The sequence below is a fragment of the Festucalex cinctus genome, chromosome 17 (genome assembly GCF_051991245.1).
Source record: "Festucalex cinctus isolate MCC-2025b chromosome 17, RoL_Fcin_1.0, whole genome shotgun sequence".
NCBI classification, from domain to species: Eukaryota; Metazoa; Chordata; class Actinopteri; order Syngnathiformes; family Syngnathidae; genus Festucalex; species Festucalex cinctus.
Window position 1 is genome coordinate 959,189 of NC_135427.1, and position 20,125 is coordinate 979,313.

General features: G+C 34.0%; 2 protein-coding genes across 3 annotated transcripts in view; one reads left to right on the plus strand and one right to left on the minus strand.

The window, feature by feature from the left end:
- The window catches only part of LOC144005088 (uncharacterized), a 128,638-nt gene that overhangs the window by 106,597 nt on the left and 1,916 nt on the right, over nucleotides 1–20,125 (minus strand). The window lies entirely within an intron of this gene.
- abi3b (ABI family, member 3b) lies at nucleotides 17,959–20,007 on the plus strand. Its single transcript, XM_077502997.1, has 5 exons — nucleotides 17,959–18,270; nucleotides 18,456–18,623; nucleotides 18,706–18,885; nucleotides 18,956–19,026; nucleotides 19,404–20,007. Exons 1-5 carry the CDS (start codon nucleotides 18,136–18,138, stop codon nucleotides 19,795–19,797), a joined length of 948 nt encoding a protein of 315 aa, XP_077359123.1. The 5' UTR covers nucleotides 17,959–18,135; the 3' UTR covers nucleotides 19,798–20,007.

Consider the following 20,125-nt stretch of genomic DNA (forward strand, 5'->3'; position numbering starts at 1 on the left):
ATGTATAGTAAGGCTTTTTCTTCCGACAAAAAAACGACCATGTATAGTAAGGCTTTTTTTTCCCGACAAAAAACGACAATGTATAGTAAGGCTTTTTTTTTCCGACAAAAAAAACGACAATGTATAGTAAGGCTTTTTTTTTCCGACAAAAAAAACGACCATGTATAGTAAGGCTTTTTTTTCCCGGCAAAAAACGACCATGTATAGTAAGGCTTTTTTTTTCCGACAAAAAAGCGACCATGTATAGTAATGCTTTTTTTTTCCGACAAAAAAACGACCATGTATAGTAAGGCTTTTTTTTCAGACAAAAAAAACAACCATGTATAGTAAGGCTTTTTTTTTCCCGACAAAATAACGACCATGTATAGTAAGGCTTTGTTTTCCCGACAAAAAAACGACCATGTATAGTAAGGCTTTTTTTTCCTGACAAAAAACGACCATGTATAGTAAGGCTTTTTTTTTCCTGACAAAAAACGACCATGTATAGTAAGGCTTTTTTTTTCCTGACAAAAACCTACCATGTATAGTAAGGCTTTTTTTTTTCCGACAAAAAAACGACCATGTATAGTAAGGCTTTTTTTTTCCGACAAAAAAGCGACCATGTATAGTAATGCTTTTTTTTTCCGACAAAAAAACGACCATGTATAGTAAGGCTTTTTTTTCAGACAAAAAAAACAACCATGTATAGTAAGGCTTTTTTTTCCTGACAAAAAAACGACCATGTATAGTAAGGCTTTTTTTTGACGAAAAAAACGACCATGTATAGTAAGGCTTTTTTTTCCGACAAAAAAACGACCATGTATAGTAAGGCTTTTTTTCCCGACAAAAAAACGACCATGTATAGTAAGGCTTTTTTTTCCGACACAAAAACGACCATGTATAGTAAGGCTTTTTTTCCGACAAAAAAACGACCATGTATAGTAAGGCTTTTTTTTCCGACAAAAAAACGACCATGTATAGTAAGGCTTTTTTTTCCTGACAAAAAAACGACCATGTATAGTAAGGCTTTTTTTCCCGACAAAAAAACGACCATGTATAGTAAGGCTTTTTTTTGACAAAAAAACGACCATGTATAGTAAGGCTTTTTTTTCCGACAAAAAAATGACCATATATAGTAAGGCTTTTTTTTCAACAAAAAAACGACCATGTATAGTAAGGCTTTTTTTTCCGACAAAAAAACGACCATGTATTGTAAGGCTTTTTTTTTTACAAAAAAACGACCATGTATAGTAAGGCTTTTTTTTCCCGACACAAAAACAACCATGTATAGTAAGGCTTTTTTTTCCGACAAAAAAACGACCATGTACAGTAAGGCTTTTTTTTCGACAAAAAAACGACCATGTATAGTAAGGCTTTTTTTTCCTGACAAAAAAACGACCATATATAGTAAGGCTTTTTTTTGACAAAAAAACGACCATGTATAGTAAGGCTTTTTTTTCCGACAAAAAAACGACCATGTATAGTAAGGCTTTTTTTCCCGACAAAAAAACGACCATGTATAGTAAGGCTTTTTTTTCCTGACAAAAAAACGACCATGTATAGTAAGGCTTTTTTTCCCGACAAAAAAACGACCATGTATAGTAAGGCTTTTTTTTCAGACAAAAAAACGACCATGTATAGTAAGGCTTTTTTTTCAGACAAAAAAAACGACCATGTATAGTAAGGCTTTTTTTTCCGACAAAAAAACAACCATGTATAGTAAGGCTTTTTTTTCCGACAAAAAAACGACCATGTATAGTAAGGCTTTTTTTCCCGACAAAAAAACGACCATGTATAGTAAGGCTTTTTTTTCCCGACAAAAAACGACCATGTATAGTAAGGCTTTTTTTTTCCCGACAAAAAAAAAGGCTTTTTTTTTCCCGACAAAAAAAAAACGACCATGTATAGTAAGGCTTTTTTTTTCCCGACAAAAAAACGACCATGTATAGTAAGGCTTTTTTTTTCCGACAAAAAAACGACCATGTATAGTAAGGCTTTTTTTTTCCGACAAAAAAACGACCATGTATAGTAAGGCTTTTTTTTTCCGACAAAAAAACGACCATGTATAGTAAGGCTTTTTTTTTCCGACAAAAAAACGACCATGTATAGTAAGGCTTTTTTTTCCGATAAAAAAACGACCATGTATAGTAAGGCTTTTTTTTCTGATAAAAAACGACCATGTATAGTAAGGCTTTTTCTTCCGACAAAAAAACGACCATGTATAGTAAGGCTTTTTTTTCCCGACAAAAAACGACAATGTTTAGTAAGGCTTTTTTTTTCAGACAAAAAAAACGACCATGTATAGTAAGGCTTTTTTTTCCGATAAAAAAACGACCATGTATAGTAAGGCTTTTTTTTCCGACAAAAAAACGACCATGTATAGTAAGGCTTTTTTTTTCCCGACAAAATAACGACCATGTATAGTAAGGCTTTTTTTTCCCGACAAAAAAACGACCATGTATAGTAAGGCTTTTTTTTTCCCGACAAAAAAACGACCATGTATAGTAAGGCTTTTTTTTTCCCGACAAAAAAACGACCATGTATAGTAAGGCTTTTTTTTCCGACAAAAAAACGACCATGTATAGTAAGGCTTTTTTTTCTGATAAAAAACGACCATGTATAGTAAGGCTTTTTTTTCCCGACAAAAAAACGACCATGTATAGTAAGGCTTTTTTTTCCTGACAAAAAACGACCATGTATAGTAAGGCTTTTTTTTCCTGACAAAAAACGACCATGTATAGTAAGGCTTTTTTTTCCCGACAAAAAAACGACCATGTATAGTAAGGCTTTTTTTTCCCGACAAAAAAACGACCATGTATAGTAAGGCTTTTTTTTCCCGACAAAAAAACGACCATGTATAGTAAGGCTTTTTTTTCCCGACAAAAAAACGACCATGTATAGTAAGGCTTTTTTTTCCGACAAAAAAAACAACCATGTATAGTAAGCCTTTTTTTCTGATAAAAAACGACCATGTATAGCAAGGCTTTTTTTTCCGACAAAAAAAACGACCATGTATAGTAAGGCTTTTTTTTCGGGACAAAAAATACGACCATGTATAGTAAGGCTTTTTTTTTCAGACAAAAAAACGACCATGTATAGTAAGGCTTTTTTTTCCCGACAAAAAAACGACCATGTATAGTAAGGCTTTTTTTTCCTGACAAAAAACGACCATGTATTGTAAGGCTTTTTTTTCCCGACAAAAAAACGACCATGTATAGTAAGGCTTTTTTTTCCCGACAAAAAAACGACCATGTATAGTAAGGCTTTTTTTTCCCGACAAAAAAACGACCATGTATAGTAAGGCTTTTTTTTCCGACAAAAAAACGACCATGTATAGTAAGGATTTTTTTTTCCGACAAAAAAACGACCATGTATAGTAAGGCTTTTTTTTCCGACAAAAAAAACAACCATGTATAGTAAGGCTTTTTTTCCCGACAAAAAAACAACCATGTATAGTAAGGCTTTTTTTTCCCGACAAAAAAACAACCATGTATGGTAAGGCTTTTTTTTTTTTCCGACAAAAAAACGACCATGTATAGTAAGGCTTTTTTTTTTTCCGACAAAAAAACGAACATGTATAGTAAGGCTTTTTTTTTTTTTCCGACAAAAAAACGACCATGTATGGTAAGGCTTTTTTTCCCCGACAAAAAAACGACCATGTATAGTAAGGCTTTTTTTCCTGACAAAAAACGACCATGTATAGTAAGGCTTTTTTTTCCCGACAAAAAAACGACCATGTATAGTAAGGCTTTTTTTTTCCGACAAAAAAACGACCATGTATAGTAAGGCTTTTTTTTCCCGACAAAAAACGACCATGTATAGTAAGGCTTTTTTTTTCCCGACAAAAAAAAAGGCTTTTTTTTTCCCGACAAAAAAAAACGACCATGTATAGTAAGGCTTTTTTTTTCCCGACAAAAAAACGACCATGTATAGTAAGGCTTTTTTTTTCCGACAAAAAAACGACCATGTATAGTAAGGCTTTTTTTTTCCGACAAAAAAACGACCATGTATAGTAAGGCTTTTTTTTTCCGACAAAAAAACGACCATGTATAGTAAGGCTTTTTTTTCCGATAAAAAAACGACCATGTATAGTAAGGCTTTTTTTTCTGATAAAAAACGACCATGTATAGTAAGGCTTTTTCTTCCGACAAAAAAACGACCATGTATAGTAAGGCTTTTTTTTCCTGACAAAAAACGACCATGTATAGTAAGGCTTTTTTTTCCCGACAAAAAACGACAATGTATAGTAAGGCTTTTTTTTTCAGACAAAAAAAACGACCATGTATAGTAAGGCTTTTTTTTCCGATAAAAAAACGACCATGTATAGTAAGGCTTTTTTTTCCGACAAAAAAACGACCATGTATAGTAAGGCTTTTTTTTTCCCGACAAAATAACGACCATGTATAGTAAGGCTTTTTTTTCCCGACAAAAAAACGACCATGTATAGTAAGGCTTTTTTTTTCCCGACAAAAAAACGACCATGTATAGTAAGGCTTTTTTTTTCCCGACAAAAAAACGACCATGTATAGTAAGGCTTTTTTTTCCGACAAAAAAACGACCATGTATAGTAAGGCTTTTTTTTCTGATAAAAAACGACCATGTATAGTAAGGCTTTTTTTCTGATAAAAAACGACCATGTATAGTAAGGCTTTTTCTTCCGACAAAAAAACGACAATGTATAGTAAGGCTTTTTTTTTCTGATAAAAAACGACCATGTATAGTAAGGCTTTTTTTTCTGATAAAAAACGACCATGTATAGTAAGGCTTTTTCTTCCGACAAAAAAACGACCATGTATAGTAAGGCTTTTTTTTCCCGACAAAAAACGACAATGTATAGTAAGGCTTTTTTTTTCCGACAAAAAAAACGACAATGTATAGTAAGGCTTTTTTTTTCCGACAAAAAAAACGACCATGTATAGTAAGGCTTTTTTTTCCCGGCAAAAAACGACCATGTATAGTAAGGCTTTTTTTTTCCGACAAAAAAGCGACCATGTATAGTAATGCTTTTTTTTTCCGACAAAAAAACGACCATGTATAGTAAGGCTTTTTTTTCAGACAAAAAAAACAACCATGTATAGTAAGGCTTTTTTTTCCCCGACAAAATAACGACCATGTATAGTAAGGCTTTGTTTTCCCGACAAAAAAACGACCATGTATAGTAAGGCTTTTTTTTCCTGACAAAAAACGACCATGTATAGTAAGGCTTTTTTTTTCCTGACAAAAAACGACCATGTATAGTAAGGCTTTTTTTTTCCTGACAAAAACCTACCATGTATAGTAAGGCTTTTTTTTTTCCGACAAAAAAACGACCATGTATAGTAAGGCTTTTTTTTTCCGACAAAAAAGCGACCATGTATAGTAATGCTTTTTTTTTCCGACAAAAAAACGACCATGTATAGTAAGGCTTTTTTTTCAGACAAAAAAAACAACCATGTATAGTAAGGCTTTTTTTTCCTGACAAAAAAACGACCATGTATAGTAAGGCTTTTTTTTGACGAAAAAAACGACCATGTATAGTAAGGCTTTTTTTTCCGACAAAAAAACGACCATGTATAGTAAGGCTTTTTTTCCCGACAAAAAAACGACCATGTATAGTAAGGCTTTTTTTTCCGACACAAAAACGACCATGTATAGTAAGGCTTTTTTTCCGACAAAAAAACGACCATGTATAGTAAGGCTTTTTTTTCCGACAAAAAAACGACCATGTATAGTAAGGCTTTTTTTTCCTGACAAAAAAACGACCATGTATAGTAAGGCTTTTTTTCCCGACAAAAAAACGACCATGTATAGTAAGGCTTTTTTTTGACAAAAAAACGACCATGTATAGTAAGGCTTTTTTTTCCGACAAAAAAATGACCATATATAGTAAGGCTTTTTTTTCAACAAAAAAACGACCATGTATAGTAAGGCTTTTTTTTCCGACAAAAAAACGACCATGTATTGTAAGGCTTTTTTTTTTTACAAAAAAACGACCATGTATAGTAAGGCTTTTTTTTCCCGACACAAAAACAACCATGTATAGTAAGGCTTTTTTTTCCGACAAAAAAACGACCATGTACAGTAAGGCTTTTTTTTCGACAAAAAAACGACCATGTATAGTAAGGCTTTTTTTTCCTGACAAAAAAACGACCATATATAGTAAGGCTTTTTTTTGACAAAAAAACGACCATGTATAGTAAGGCTTTTTTTTCCGACAAAAAAACGACCATGTATAGTAAGGCTTTTTTTCCCGACAAAAAAACGACCATGTATAGTAAGGCTTTTTTTTCCTGACAAAAAAACGACCATGTATAGTAAGGCTTTTTTTCCCGACAAAAAAACGACCATGTATAGTAAGGCTTTTTTTTCAGACAAAAAAACGACCATGTATAGTAAGGCTTTTTTTTCAGACAAAAAAAACGACCATGTATAGTAAGGCTTTTTTTTCCGACAAAAAAACAACCATGTATAGTAAGGCTTTTTTTTCCGACAAAAAAACGACCATGTATAGTAAGGCTTTTTTTCCCGACAAAAAAACGACCATGTATAGTAAGGCTTTTTTTTCCCGACAAAAAACGACCATGTATAGTAAGGCTTTTTTTTTCCCGACAAAAAAAAAGGCTTTTTTTTTCCCGACAAAAAAAAAACGACCATGTATAGTAAGGCTTTTTTTTTCCCGACAAAAAAACGACCATGTATAGTAAGGCTTTTTTTTTTCCGACAAAAAAACGACCATGTATAGTAAGGCTTTTTTTTTCCGACAAAAAAACGACCATGTATAGTAAGGCTTTTTTTTTCCGACAAAAAAACGACCATGTATAGTAAGGCTTTTTTTTTCCGACAAAAAAACGACCATGTATAGTAAGGCTTTTTTTTTCCGACAAAAAAACGACCATGTATAGTAAGGCTTTTTTTTCCGATAAAAAAACGACCATGTATAGTAAGGCTTTTTTTTCTGATAAAAAACGACCATGTATAGTAAGGCTTTTTCTTCCGACAAAAAAACGACCATGTATAGTAAGGCTTTTTTTTCCCGACAAAAAACGACAATGTATAGTAAGGCTTTTTTTTTCAGACAAAAAAAACGACCATGTATAGTAAGGCTTTTTTTTCCGATAAAAAAACGACCATGTATAGTAAGGCTTTTTTTTCCGACAAAAAAACGACCATGTATAGTAAGGCTTTTTTTTTCCCGACAAAATAACGACCATGTATAGTAAGGCTTTTTTTTCCCGACAAAAAAACGACCATGTATAGTAAGGCTTTTTTTTTCCCGACAAAAAAACGACCATGTATAGTAAGGCTTTTTTTTTCCCGACAAAAAAACGACCATGTATAGTAAGGCTTTTTTTTCCGACAAAAAAACGACCATGTATAGTAAGGCTTTTTTTTCTGATAAAAAACGACCATGTATAGTAAGGCTTTTTTTTCTGATAAAAAACGACCATGTATAGTAAGGCTTTTTCTTCCGACAAAAAAACGACCATGTATAGTAAGGCTTTTTTTTCCCGACAAAAAACGACAATGTATAGTAAGGCTTTTTTTTTCCGACAAAAAAAACGACAATGTATAGTAAGGCTTTTTTTTTCCGACAAAAAAAACGACCATGTATAGTAAGGCTTTTTTTTCCCGGCAAAAAACGACCATGTATAGTAAGGCTTTTTTTTTCCGACAAAAAAGCGACCATGTATAGTAATGCTTTTTTTTTCCGACAAAAAAACGACCATGTATAGTAAGGCTTTTTTTTCAGACAAAAAAAACAACCATGTATAGTAAGGCTTTTTTTTTCCCGACAAAATAACGACCATGTATAGTAAGGCTTTGTTTTCCCGACAAAAAAACGACCATGTATAGTAAGGCTTTTTTTTTCCTGACAAAAAACGACCATGTATAGTAAGGCTTTTTTTTTCCTGACAAAAAACGACCATGTATAGTAAGGCTTTTTTTTTTCCGACAAAAAACTACCATGTATAGTAAGGCTTTTTTTTTTCCGACAAAAAAACGACCATGTATAGTAAGGCTTTTTTTTTCCGACAAAAAAGCGACCATGTATAGTAATGCTTTTTTTTTCCGACAAAAAAACGACCATGTATAGTAAGGCTTTTTTTTTCCCGACAAAATAACGACCATGTATAGTAAGGCTTTTTTTTTCCCGACAAAATAACGACCATGTATAGTAAGGCTTTGTTTTCCCGACAAAAAAACAACCATGTATGGTAAGGCTTTTTTTTTTTTTCGACAAAAAAACGACCATGTATAGTAAGGCTTTTTTTTTTTCCGACAAAAAAACGAACATGTATAGTAAGGCTTTTTTTTTTTTTCCGACAAAAAAAACGACCATGTATGGTAAGGCTTTTTTTCCCCGACAAAAAAACGACCATGTATAGTAAGGCTTTTTTTCCTGACAAAAAACGACCATGTATAGTAAGGCTTTTTTTTCCCGACAAAAAAACGACCATGTATAGTAAGGCTTTTTTTTCCCGACAAAAAACGACCATGTATAGTAAGGCTTTTTTTTTCCCGACAAAAAAAAAACGACCATGTATAGTAAGGCTTTTTTTTTCCCGACAAAAAAACGACCATGTATAGTAAGGCTTTTTTTTTCCGACAAAAAAACGACCATGTATAGTAAGGCTTTTTTTTTCCGACAAAAAAACGACCATGTATAGTAAGGCTTTTTTTTTCCGACAAAAAAACGACCATGTATAGTAAGGCTTTTTTTTCCGATAAAAAAACGACCATGTATAGTAAGGCTTTTTTTTCTGATAAAAAACGACCATGTATAGTAAGGCTTTTTCTTCCGACAAAAAAACGACCATGTATAGTAAGGCTTTTTTTTCCCGACAAAAAACGACCATGTATAGTAAGGCTTTTTTTTCCCGACAAAAAACGACAATGTATAGTAAGGCTTTTTTTTTCCGACAAAAAAAACGACCATGTATAGTAAGGCTTTTTTTTCCGATAAAAAAACGACCATGTATAGTAAGGCTTTTTTTTCCGACAAAAAAACGACCATGTATAGTAAGGCTTTTTTTTTCCCGACAAAATAACGACCATGTATAGTAAGGCTTTTTTTTCCCCGACAAAAAAACGACCATGTATAGTAAGGCTTTTTTTTTCCCGACAAAAAAACGACCATGTATAGTAAGGCTTTTTTTTTCCCGACAAAAAAACGACCATGTATAGTAAGGCTTTTTTTTCCGACAAAAAAACGACCATGTATAGTAAGGCTTTTTTTTCTGATAAAAAACGACCATGTATAGTAAGGCTTTTTTTTCTGATAAAAAACGACCATGTATAGTAAGGCTTTTTCTTCCGACAAAAAAACGACCATGTATAGTAAGGCTTTTTTTTCCCGACAAAAAACGACAATGTATAGTAAGGCTTTTTTTTTCCGACAAAAAAAACGACAATGTATAGTAAGGCTTTTTTTTTCCGACAAAAAAAACGACCATGTATAGTAAGGCTTTTTTTTCCCGGCAAAAAACTACCATGTATAGTAAGGCTTTTTTTTTCCGACAAAAAAGCGACCATGTATAGTAAGGCTTTGTTTTCCCGACAAAAAAACGACCATGTATAGTAAGGCTTTTTTTTCCTGACAAAAAACGACCATGTATAGTAAGGCTTTTTTTTTCCTGACAAAAAACGACCATGTATAGTAAGGCTTTTTTTTTCCTGACAAAAAACTACCATGTATAGTAAGGCTTTTTTTTTTCCGACAAAAAAACGACCATGTATAGTAAGGCTTTTTTTTTCCGACAAAAAAGCGACCATGTATAGTAATACTTTTTTTTTCCGACAAAAAAACGACCATGTATAGTAAGGCTTTTTTTTTCCCGACAAAAAAACGACCATGTATAGTAAGGCTTTTTTTTTCCGACAAAAAAACGACCATGTATAGTAAGGCTTTTTTTTTCCGACAAAAAAACGACCATGTATAGTAAGGCTTTTTTTTTCCGACAAAAAAACGACCATGTATAGTAAGGCTTTTTTTTTCCGACAAAAAAACGACCATGTATAGTAAGGCTTTTTTTTCCGATAAAAAAACGACCATGTATAGTAAGGCTTTTTTTTCCCGACAAAAAACGACCATGTATAGTAAGGCTTTTTTTTTCCGATAAAAAAACGACCATGTATAGTAAGGCTTTTTTTTCTGATAAAAAACGACCATGTATAGTAAGGCTTTTTCTTCCGACAAAAAAACGACCATGTATAGTAAGGCTTTTTTTTCCCGACAAAAAACGACCATGTATAGTAAGGCTTTTTTTTCCCGACAAAAAACGACAATGTATAGTAAGGCTTTTTTTTTCCGACAAAAAAAACGACCATGTATAGTAAGGCTTTTTTTTCCGATAAAAAAACGACCATGTATAGTAAGGCTTTTTTTTCCGACAAAAAAACGACCATGTATAGTAAGGCTTTTTTTTTCCCGACAAAATAACGACCATGTATAGTAAGGCTTTTTTTTCCCCGACAAAAAAACGACCATGTATAGTAAGGCTTTTTTTTTCCCGACAAAAAAACGACCATGTATAGTAAGGCTTTTTTTTTCCCGACAAAAAAACGACCATGTATAGTAAGGCTTTTTTTTCCGACAAAAAAACGACCATGTATAGTAAGGCTTTTTTTTCTGATAAAAAACGACCATGTATAGTAAGGCTTTTTTTTCTGATAAAAAACGACCATGTATAGTAAGGCTTTTTCTTCCGACAAAAAAACGACCATGTATAGTAAGGCTTTTTTTTCCCGACAAAAAACGACAATGTATAGTAAGGCTTTTTTTTTCCGACAAAAAAAACGACAATGTATAGTAAGGCTTTTTTTTTCCGACAAAAAAAACGACCATGTATAGTAAGGCTTTTTTTTCCCGGCAAAAAACTACCATGTATAGTAAGGCTTTTTTTTTCCGACAAAAAAGCGACCATGTATAGTAAGGCTTTGTTTTCCCGACAAAAAAACGACCATGTATAGTAAGGCTTTTTTTTCCTGACAAAAAACGACCATGTATAGTAAGGCTTTTTTTTTCCTGACAAAAAACGACCATGTATAGTAAGGCTTTTTTTTTCCTGACAAAAAACTACCATGTATAGTAAGGCTTTTTTTTTTCCGACAAAAAAACGACCATGTATAGTAAGGCTTTTTTTTTCCGACAAAAAAGCGACCATGTATAGTAATACTTTTTTTTTCCGACAAAAAAACGACCATGTATAGTAAGGCTTTTTTTTCAGACAAAAAAAACAACCATGTATAGTAAGGCTTTTTTTTTCCCGACAAAATAACGACCATGTATAGTAAGGCTTTGTTTTCCCGACAAAAAAACGACCATGTATAGTAAGGCTTTTTTTTCCTGACAAAAAACGACCATGTATAGTAAGGCTTTTTTTTTCCTGACAAAAAACGACCATGTATAGTAAGGCTTTTTTTTTCCTGACAAAAAACTACCATGTATAGTAAGGCTTTTTTTTTCCCGACAAAATAACGACCATGTATAGTAAGGCTTTGTTTTCCCGACAAAAAAACGACCATGTATAGTAAGGCTTTTTTTTCCTGACAAAAAACGACCATGTATAGTAAGGCTTTTTTTTTCCTGACAAAAAACGACCATGTATAGTAAGGCTTTTTTTTTCCTGACAAAAAACTACCATGTATAGTAAGGCTTTTTTTTTTCCGACAAAAAAACGACCATGTATAGTAAGGCTTTTTTTTTCCGACAAAAAAGCGACCATGTATAGTAATGCTTTTTTTTTCCGACAAAAAAACGACCATGTATAGTAAGGCTTTTTTTTCAGACAAAAAAAACAACCATGTATAGTAAGGCTTTTTTTTTCCCGACAAAATAACGACCATGTATAGTAAGGCTTTTTTTTCCTGACAAAAAACGACCATGTATAGTAAGGCTTTTTTTTCCTGACAAAAAACGACCATGTATAGTAAGGCTTTTTTTTCCCGACAAAAAAACGACCATGTATAGTAAGGCTTTTTTTTTCCCGAAAAAAAAACGACCATGTATAGTAAGGCTTTTTTTTCCTACAAAAAAAACGACCATGTATAGTAAGGCTTTTTTTTTCCGACAAAAAAACGACCATGTATAGTAAGGCTTTTTTTTTCCGACAAAAAAACAACCATGTATAGTAAGGCTTTTTTTTCCTGACAAAAAACGACCATGTATAGTAAGGCTTTTTTTTTCCCGACAAAAAAACGACCATGTATAGTAAGGCTTTTTTTTCCTGACAAAAAACGACCATGTATATATAGTAAGGCTTTTTTTTTCCTGACAAAAAACGACCATGTATATATAGTAAGGCTTTTTTTTCCCGACAAAAAAACGACCATGTATAGTAAGGCTTTTTTTTCCCGACAAAAAAACAACCATGTATAGTAAGGCTTTTTTTTCTGACAAAAAAAACAACCATGTATAGTAAGGCTTTTTTTTCTGATAAAAAACGACCATGTATAGCAAGGCTTTTTTTTCCGAAAAAAAAAACGACCATGTATAGTAAGGCTTTTTTTTCCCGACAAAAAAACGACCATGTATAGTAAGGCTTTTTTTTTTCCGACAAAAAAAACGACCATGTATAGTAAGGCTTTTTTTTTCCGACAAAAAAACGACCATGTATATTAAGGCTTTTTTTTTTCCGACAAAAAAACGACCATGTATAGTAAGGCTTTTTTTTTCCGACAAAAAAGCGACCATGTATAGTAATGCTTTTTTTTTCCGACAAAAAAACGACCATGTATAGTAAGGCTTTGTTTTCCCGACAAAAAAACGACCATGTATAGTAAGGCTTTTTTTTCCTGACAAAAAACGACCATGTATAGTAAGGCTTTTTTTTTCCTGACAAAAAAAGACCATGTATAGTAAGGCTTTTTTTTTCCTGACAAAAAACTACCATGTATAGTAAGGCTTTTTTTTTTCCGACAAAAAAACGACCATGTATAGTAAGGCTTTTTTTTTTTCCGACAAAAAAACGACCATGTATAGTAAGGCTTGTTTTTCCGACAAAAAAACGACCATGTATAGTAAGGCTTTTTTTTTTCCGACAAAAAAACGACCATGTATAGTAAGGCTTTTTTTTTCCCGACAAAAAAACGACCATGTATAGTAAGGCTTTTTTTTTCCCGACAAAAAAACGACCATGTATAGTAAGGCTTTTTTTTCCGACAAAAAAACGACCATGTATAGTAAGGCTTTTTTTTCTGATAAAAAACGACCATGTATAGTAAGGCTTTTTTTTCTGATAAAAAACGACCATGTATAGTAAGGCTTTTTCTTCCGACAAAAAAACGACCATGTATAGTAAGGCTTTTTTTTCCCGACAAAAAACGACAATGTATAGTAAGGCTTTTTTTTTCCGACAAAAAAAACGACAATGTATAGTAAGGCTTTTTTTTTCCGACAAAAAAAACGACCATGTATAGTAAGGCTTTTTTTTCCCGGCAAAAAACGACCATGTATAGTAAGGCTTTTTTTTTCCGAAAAAAAAAGCGACCATGTATAGTAATGCTTTTTTTTTCCGACAAAAAAACGACCATGTATAGTAAGGCTTTTTTTCAGACAAAAAAAACAACCATGTATAGTAAGGCTTTTTTTTTCCCGACAAAATAACGACAATGTATAGTAAGGCTTTGTTTTCCCGACAAAAAAACGACCATGTATAGTAAGGCTTTTTTTTCCTGACAAAAAACGACCATGTATAGTAAGGCTTTTTTTTCCCGACAAAAAACGAGCATGTATAGTAAGGCTTTTTTTTTTCCGACAAAAAAACGACCATGTATAGTAAGGCTTTTTTTTTCCGACAAAAAAGCGACCATGTATAGTAATGCTTTTTTTTTCCGACAAAAAAACGACCATGTATAGTAAGGCTTTTTTTTTTCAGACAAAAAAAACAACCATGTATAGTAAGGCTTTTTTTTCCTGACAAAAAACGACCATGTATAGTAAGGCTTTTTTTTCCTGACAAAAAACGACCATGTATATATAGTAAGGCTTTTTTTTTCCCGACAAAAAAACGACCATGTATAGTAAGGCTTTTTTTTCAGACAAAAAAAACAACCATGTATAGTAAGGCTTTTTTTTTCCCGACAAAATAACGACCATGTATAGTAAGGCTTTGTTTTCCCGACAAAAAAACGACCATGTATAGTAAGGCTTTTTTTTCCTGACAAAAAACGAGCATGTATAGTAAGGCTTTTTTTTTCCTGACAAAAAACGAGCATGTATAGTAAGGCTTTTTTTTTCCTGACAAAAAACTACCATGTATAGTAAGGCTTTTTTTTTTCCGACAAAAAAACGACCATGTATAGTAAGGCTTTTTTTTTCCGACAAAAAAAACGACCATGTATAGTAAGGCTTTTTTTTCCTGACAAAAAACGACCATGTATAGTAAGGCTTTTTTTTCCCGACAAAAAAAACAACCATGTATAGTAAGGCTTTTTTTTCCTGACAAAAAACGACCATGTATAGTAAGGCTTTTTTTTCCCGACAAAAAAACGACCATGTATAGTAAGGCTTTTTTTTCTGATAAAAAACGACCATGTATAGTAAGGCTTTTTTTTTCCCGACAAAAAAAAACGACCATGTATAGTAAGGTTTTTTTTCCCGACAAAAAAAAAACGACCATGTATAGTAAGGTTTTTTTTCCCGACAAAAAAACGACCATGTATAGTAAGGTTTTTTTTCCCGACAAAAAAACGACCATGTATAGTAAGGCTTTTTTTTTCCGACAAAAAAACGACCATGTATAGTAAGGCTTTTTTTTTCCTTACAAAAAAACGAACCATGTATAGTAAGGCTTTTTTTTTCCGACAAAAAAACGAACCATGTATAGTAAGGCTTTTTTTTTCCTTACAAAAAAACGACCATGTATAGTAAGGCTTTTTTTTTTCTGACAAAAAACGACCATGTATAGTAAGGCTTTTTTTTCCTGACAAAAAACGACCATGTATAGTAAGGCATTTTTTTTCCTGATAAAAAACTACCATGTATAGTAAGGCATTTTTTTTCCTGACAAAAAAACGACCATGTATAGTAAGGCTTTTTTTTTTCCGACAAAAAAACGAGCATGTATAGTAAGGAGTTTTTAAAAAAAAAAAACCCAACCATGTATAGTAAGGCGTTTAAAAAAAAACGACCATGTCTAGTAAGGCGTTTAAAAAAAAACAAAAAAACGAACATGTATAGTAAGGAGTTTTTTTTTTTTTTTTTTTTTTTTTTTTTTTAAACGAACATGTATAGTAAGGCGTTTTTTTTTTTTTTCATGGCTTTTTTTTCCCGACAAAAAAAAAACGACCATGTATAGTAAGGTTTTTTTCCCGACAAAAAAAAACGACCATGTATAGTAAGGTTTTTTTTCCCGACAAAAAAACGACCATGTATAGTAAGGCTTTTTTTTTCCGACAAAAAAACGACCATGTATAGTAAGGCTTTTTTTTTTTCGACAAAAAAACGACCATGTATAGTAAGGCTTTTTTTTTTTCGACAAAAAAACGACCATGTATAGTAAGGCTTTTTTTTTTCCCGACAAAAAAAACAACCATGTATAGTAAGGCTTTTTTTTCCTGACAAAAAACGACCATGTATAGTAAGGCATTTTTTTTCCTGATAAAAAACTACCATGTATAGTAAGGCTTTTTTTTTTCCGACAAAAAAACGACCATGTATAGTAAGGCGTTTTAAAAAAAAAAACCCAACCATGTATAGTAAGGCGTTTAAAAAAAAACGACCATGTCTAGTAAGGCGTTTAAAAAAACAAACAAAAAACGAACATGTATAGTAAGGAGTTTTTTTTTTTTTTTTTTTTTTTTTTTTTTTAAACGAACATGTATAGTAAGGCGTTTTTTTTTGTTTTTGTTTTTTTAAACGACCATGTATAGTAAGGCGTTTAAAAAAAAAGCGACCATGTATAGTAAGGCATTTAAAAAAAAAAAAAGACCATGTATAGTAAGCGTTTAAAAAAAAAAAAAAAAAAAACGACCATGTATAGTAAGGCGTTTAAAAAAAGAACGACCATGTATAGTAAGGCTTTTTTTTCTGACAAAAAATGACCATGTATCGTAAGGCTTTTTTTTCCGACAAAAAAACCCAACATGTATATAGTAAGGCTTTTTTTACGACAAAAAAACGACCATGTATATAGTAAGGCGTTTAAAAAAAAAAAAAAAAAAAAAACGACCATGTATAGCAAGGCGTTTAAAAAAAAAACAAAAAAACGACCATGTATAGTAAGGCGTTTAAAAAAAAACGACCATGTATAGTAAGGCGATTTTTTGTAAAAAACCACCATGTATAGTAAGGCGTTTAAAAAAAAAAAAACGACCATGTATCGTAAGGCGGTTTTTTTTTTTTTTTAAAACGACCATGCATAGTACAGCGTTTAAAAAAAACGACCATGCATAGTAAGGCGTTTAAAAAAAAAAACCAAAAAAAAACGACCATGTATAGTAATTTTTTTTGGAGAGAAAAAAACCCCGCCATACTATTAATGGTCATTTTTTGGAGAGGAAAAAAAAAAGCCTTACTATACATGTCGTTTTTTTTTTTTTTTTTTGGAGAACAAAAAAAAAAAAAAAAAAAACACCTTACCATACATGGTCATAATTTTTTTAGACAGAAAAAAAAAAACGCCTTACTATACATGTTTTTTTTTTGTTTTGAAAAAAAAAAAAAAACATGCCTTATGATACAGTCGTTTTTTTGGGAGGGAAAACCCCCCACCTTACTATACATGGTCATTTTTTTTTTTTAGAGAGAGAAAACAAAACGCCTTACTATACATGGTCTTTTTTTTTTTTTTTTTTTTTTTGAGGGAAAAAAAAAATGCATGCACCACACATGTCTACACTGCCTAGACATGGTCATTTTTTTTTTTTGGAGGGGGGCGCCTTACTGCACATGGTCATTTTTTTGAAGAGAAAAAAAAAACGCTTTACGATGTATCGTCTTTTTAAAAAAAACAAACATAAAAAATAAAATAAAATAACTTGCCTTTCTATACATATACTATACTATGTCTATTTTTTTTTTTTGAGAAAAAAAAAAACATGCCTTACTATACATCGTCTTTTTTTGAGAGAAACCCCCCCCCCGAGACATCTTACTGTACATGGTTGTTTTTGTTTTGAGATAACAAAAAATGGTCGTTTTTTTTTTGGAGGAAAAAAAAAACGCCTTACTATACATGGTCATTTTCTTTTTTGAGGAAAAAAAAAAAAAGCCATACTATACATGGTCATTTTTTGGGGGGGAGAGGGGAAAAAAAACAACAACCAAAAAACCGCCTTACTATACATAGTCGTTTTTTTGGGGGGTGGGGTGGGGGGGGGGGACAACTTACTGTATATGGTGGTTTTTAATGAAACTAAATACACTATGTTGAAGGTTATAAGTCCGAGCACACTAACACGCAAAATGCCTTTTCTTTTGAAGTGAACGCCAAACGTTCCACCCAAAGCTTGAAACGTTTCTACACAAACAGTGAAAATTTGAGGTCATTCCAACGAAAATTGTCAAAATTATTGGCCTACGAAATGGGGTCAAAACATTGTGAAACATTATTTCTACTTTTATTTCTAAAAAAATGGGTTTGCCAGGATTTTACTCCGTTTCATCACATAGGTTGCTTTGGCGTTACTCCTCCACTAGATGTCCCTGCGGTTGCTTTCATTGAAGCACCAAAGCTCCGAATCGAGCTGGGCACAATTTGAAAGAAGGCCTCAAAGATTCACAATGCTTCACCCGCACATCACTACAAAACCCGCAACGTGCTCGAGTTCGTGTCCCTCGTGGGCAAATCCTGCTACAAGCAAGATGTCCTTGTGAGAAATAGCAACAAACGCACCAGCATTTGCTCTTATGCCCACCTGACCGTCATCTTCTTGCCGCACCCCTCTCCAATTGAGCTGCCCGATGAAGCTTGCTTTGCACGCTAGCACCACCCTGTGACCAATCGTGATGATCGACAGGCTCCTACCGCGGAAACAGGAAATCATGACTTCTTTTTACATGCCATGCAGGGACTGAACCAGAAGGCAATTGGCCACATCATGCAATAACGTCCCACCCTCCTCAGCGGATCAAGCAACGCCTCAATCAGAGCCACAACCATCTTTCCTTCAACTTCAAGTCGGAACATGAAATAGTCTGAACTTTTGAAGCTAAGGATTTTATTTGGAGAGACAATGGCAGACATGAACAACATTTCTCAGGTTATTTCTGAGATTTTCAAAGAGGCACCGGCAGCCAGGAAGAAACTGATTGAGAACCACAGCAACCTGGAGCAGGTTGCAGACTACTGCGAAAACAACTACCTGCAGGTGACAAATTGCCAGCTCTAATGACTAATGAATTACATAAATGCATGTGTAATTATTCCCATCTTTTCTGTTGTTGGTATACATAGTGTTAACTTTTGTAACATTCCATCAAAGCAGTTATACTCAAGTAGACTATGAGAGTACGCTTTCAACCAATACAGTGCATTTGTAATGACATCCTGCAGGCAGATGAGCCAAAAAAGGCTCTGGAAGAAGCCAAAGCTTTGGCCACTCAGGCATTGGCCAGCGTCGCCTATCAAATCAACAGCGTGGCCACTTTGCTGCTCCAGCTTCTCAATTCTCAGGCCATTCAAGTCAAGAACATGGAATCCTCAGTCAACCTCATGTCACTGGTTAGAAACTGAAGTACCGGTCACCATAGAGCCTGCTTCTAGGTTCAGTCCTTCCTACAAAACACTTCTCTCTTTAATCCAGGCTGCTTCTATCCACTACGAGAAAGTAGCCAGAAGAGAAATCAGCGTCTTCACGACATCCAAAAACAACGCACGTGTCAAGCTTGTGGCCCCGCCCACTTCAGGCAGGGAGCTCGAGAGAAGCTATTCACGAGTACCCATCTCATACTCCGGCTTAGACACCACTGGACATAGTTTCCAGGTAAGTGGTCTACATTAAATGTCACATCAAGTGGCAAGTAACAATGTCATCATCTGTGCACGCCCCACAGATCTCTCAGGAGCCCCCAAGAAACACGACAGGAACCACTGATAGTGCGCTGAACAACGCAGATCCCTCTATGTACGTCAAAAAGTATTTATTTATATATATATATATATTCATGCTGAAATTTCCCAAACATGTGTCTTATGGTCCAAATAAACCTGCTGTTAACTGTTTGTTCGCTGTGGTTCCAATCCAAAGATCCAACTTTAAAAAAAAAAGCCAAACAAATAAATAAAAACCCAAACAAACTGGGAAAAGCCTAACAGAACATATGAAACATATATGATTAATTCAGTTAATAAAAAATATTTTATCTTATTTATGAAATACTCCATTAAATTATTTATAATTAACCAATCATTAAAAAAAAAAAAAAACAAGCACGCCTTTCCTGTCCTTTTAGCTGCCTTCTGTGACTTAAGCCTCAACACATTTTGCATTTTTGGTTGCAGATCCAGCCAAGGCATTGCCGTGCCTCTTCCGTCAGTCCCCACCTTGCCTGATGACGCCGACCTCCCGCCTGCTCCTCCTCCTCAAGCTACAACAGATGCCAGTTCCTATCTTCCTCCACCTCCTCCTCCCTCCAGTATGGACATGAGCCTGCCCCCTCCACCTTCCATGACCTCACCAACATGTCTGCCGCCGCCTCCGCCACTACCACCAAGCAACCTCTGCTCACCTGTCTCTCTTCCCCCTCCACCTCCTCCTGTCGCAGGAGCTACTGCTCTTCCTCCTCCTCCACCTGCTCCTGTGATGGGAGCTGCCGCCGCTCTCCCTCCACCGCCACCCACTTCCACTATTATTCCACCACCTCCTCCCCCTCCGCCGCCACCTCTGCTACATTAGCGTCCACCTGTTTTGTTCCCCCCCACTCATGGCCAATTTAAAGTCTTCAATGAACTGAGCATGCCTTATGTTTTGACTTTGGTAGGAAGTTGAATTTAGCCTAAAAAAAAATTGTCAAGTACAACAGATTTTGCCTGAATTGTGTTGTGCAAATAAGCACAACATGTCTTGCCTTGGCAATAATAATTAAAGTGTAAATCGATGTGTGGACCTGGTGATGCACTAGAAAGGCAGCAGATACCGGCGTCAACATGTTTCAACACTGGCCCCACAACATTCCAGAAACAAGCTCAAACAGAGATTCCCCTTTCCCCTTCTTCATTGCCTT

Coding starts and splice junctions, on each gene's coding strand:
- abi3b (XM_077502997.1), top strand. CDS start 18,136: ATGGCAGACATGAACAACATTTCTCAGGTTATTTCTGAGATTTTCAAA. Junction 18,624..18,705: donor CAGTCAACCTCATGTCACTG/GTTAGAAACTGA, acceptor TCTTTAATCCAG/GCTGCTTCTATCCACTACGA. Junction 18,886..18,955: donor CCACTGGACATAGTTTCCAG/GTAAGTGGTCTA, acceptor CACGCCCCACAG/ATCTCTCAGGAGCCCCCAAG.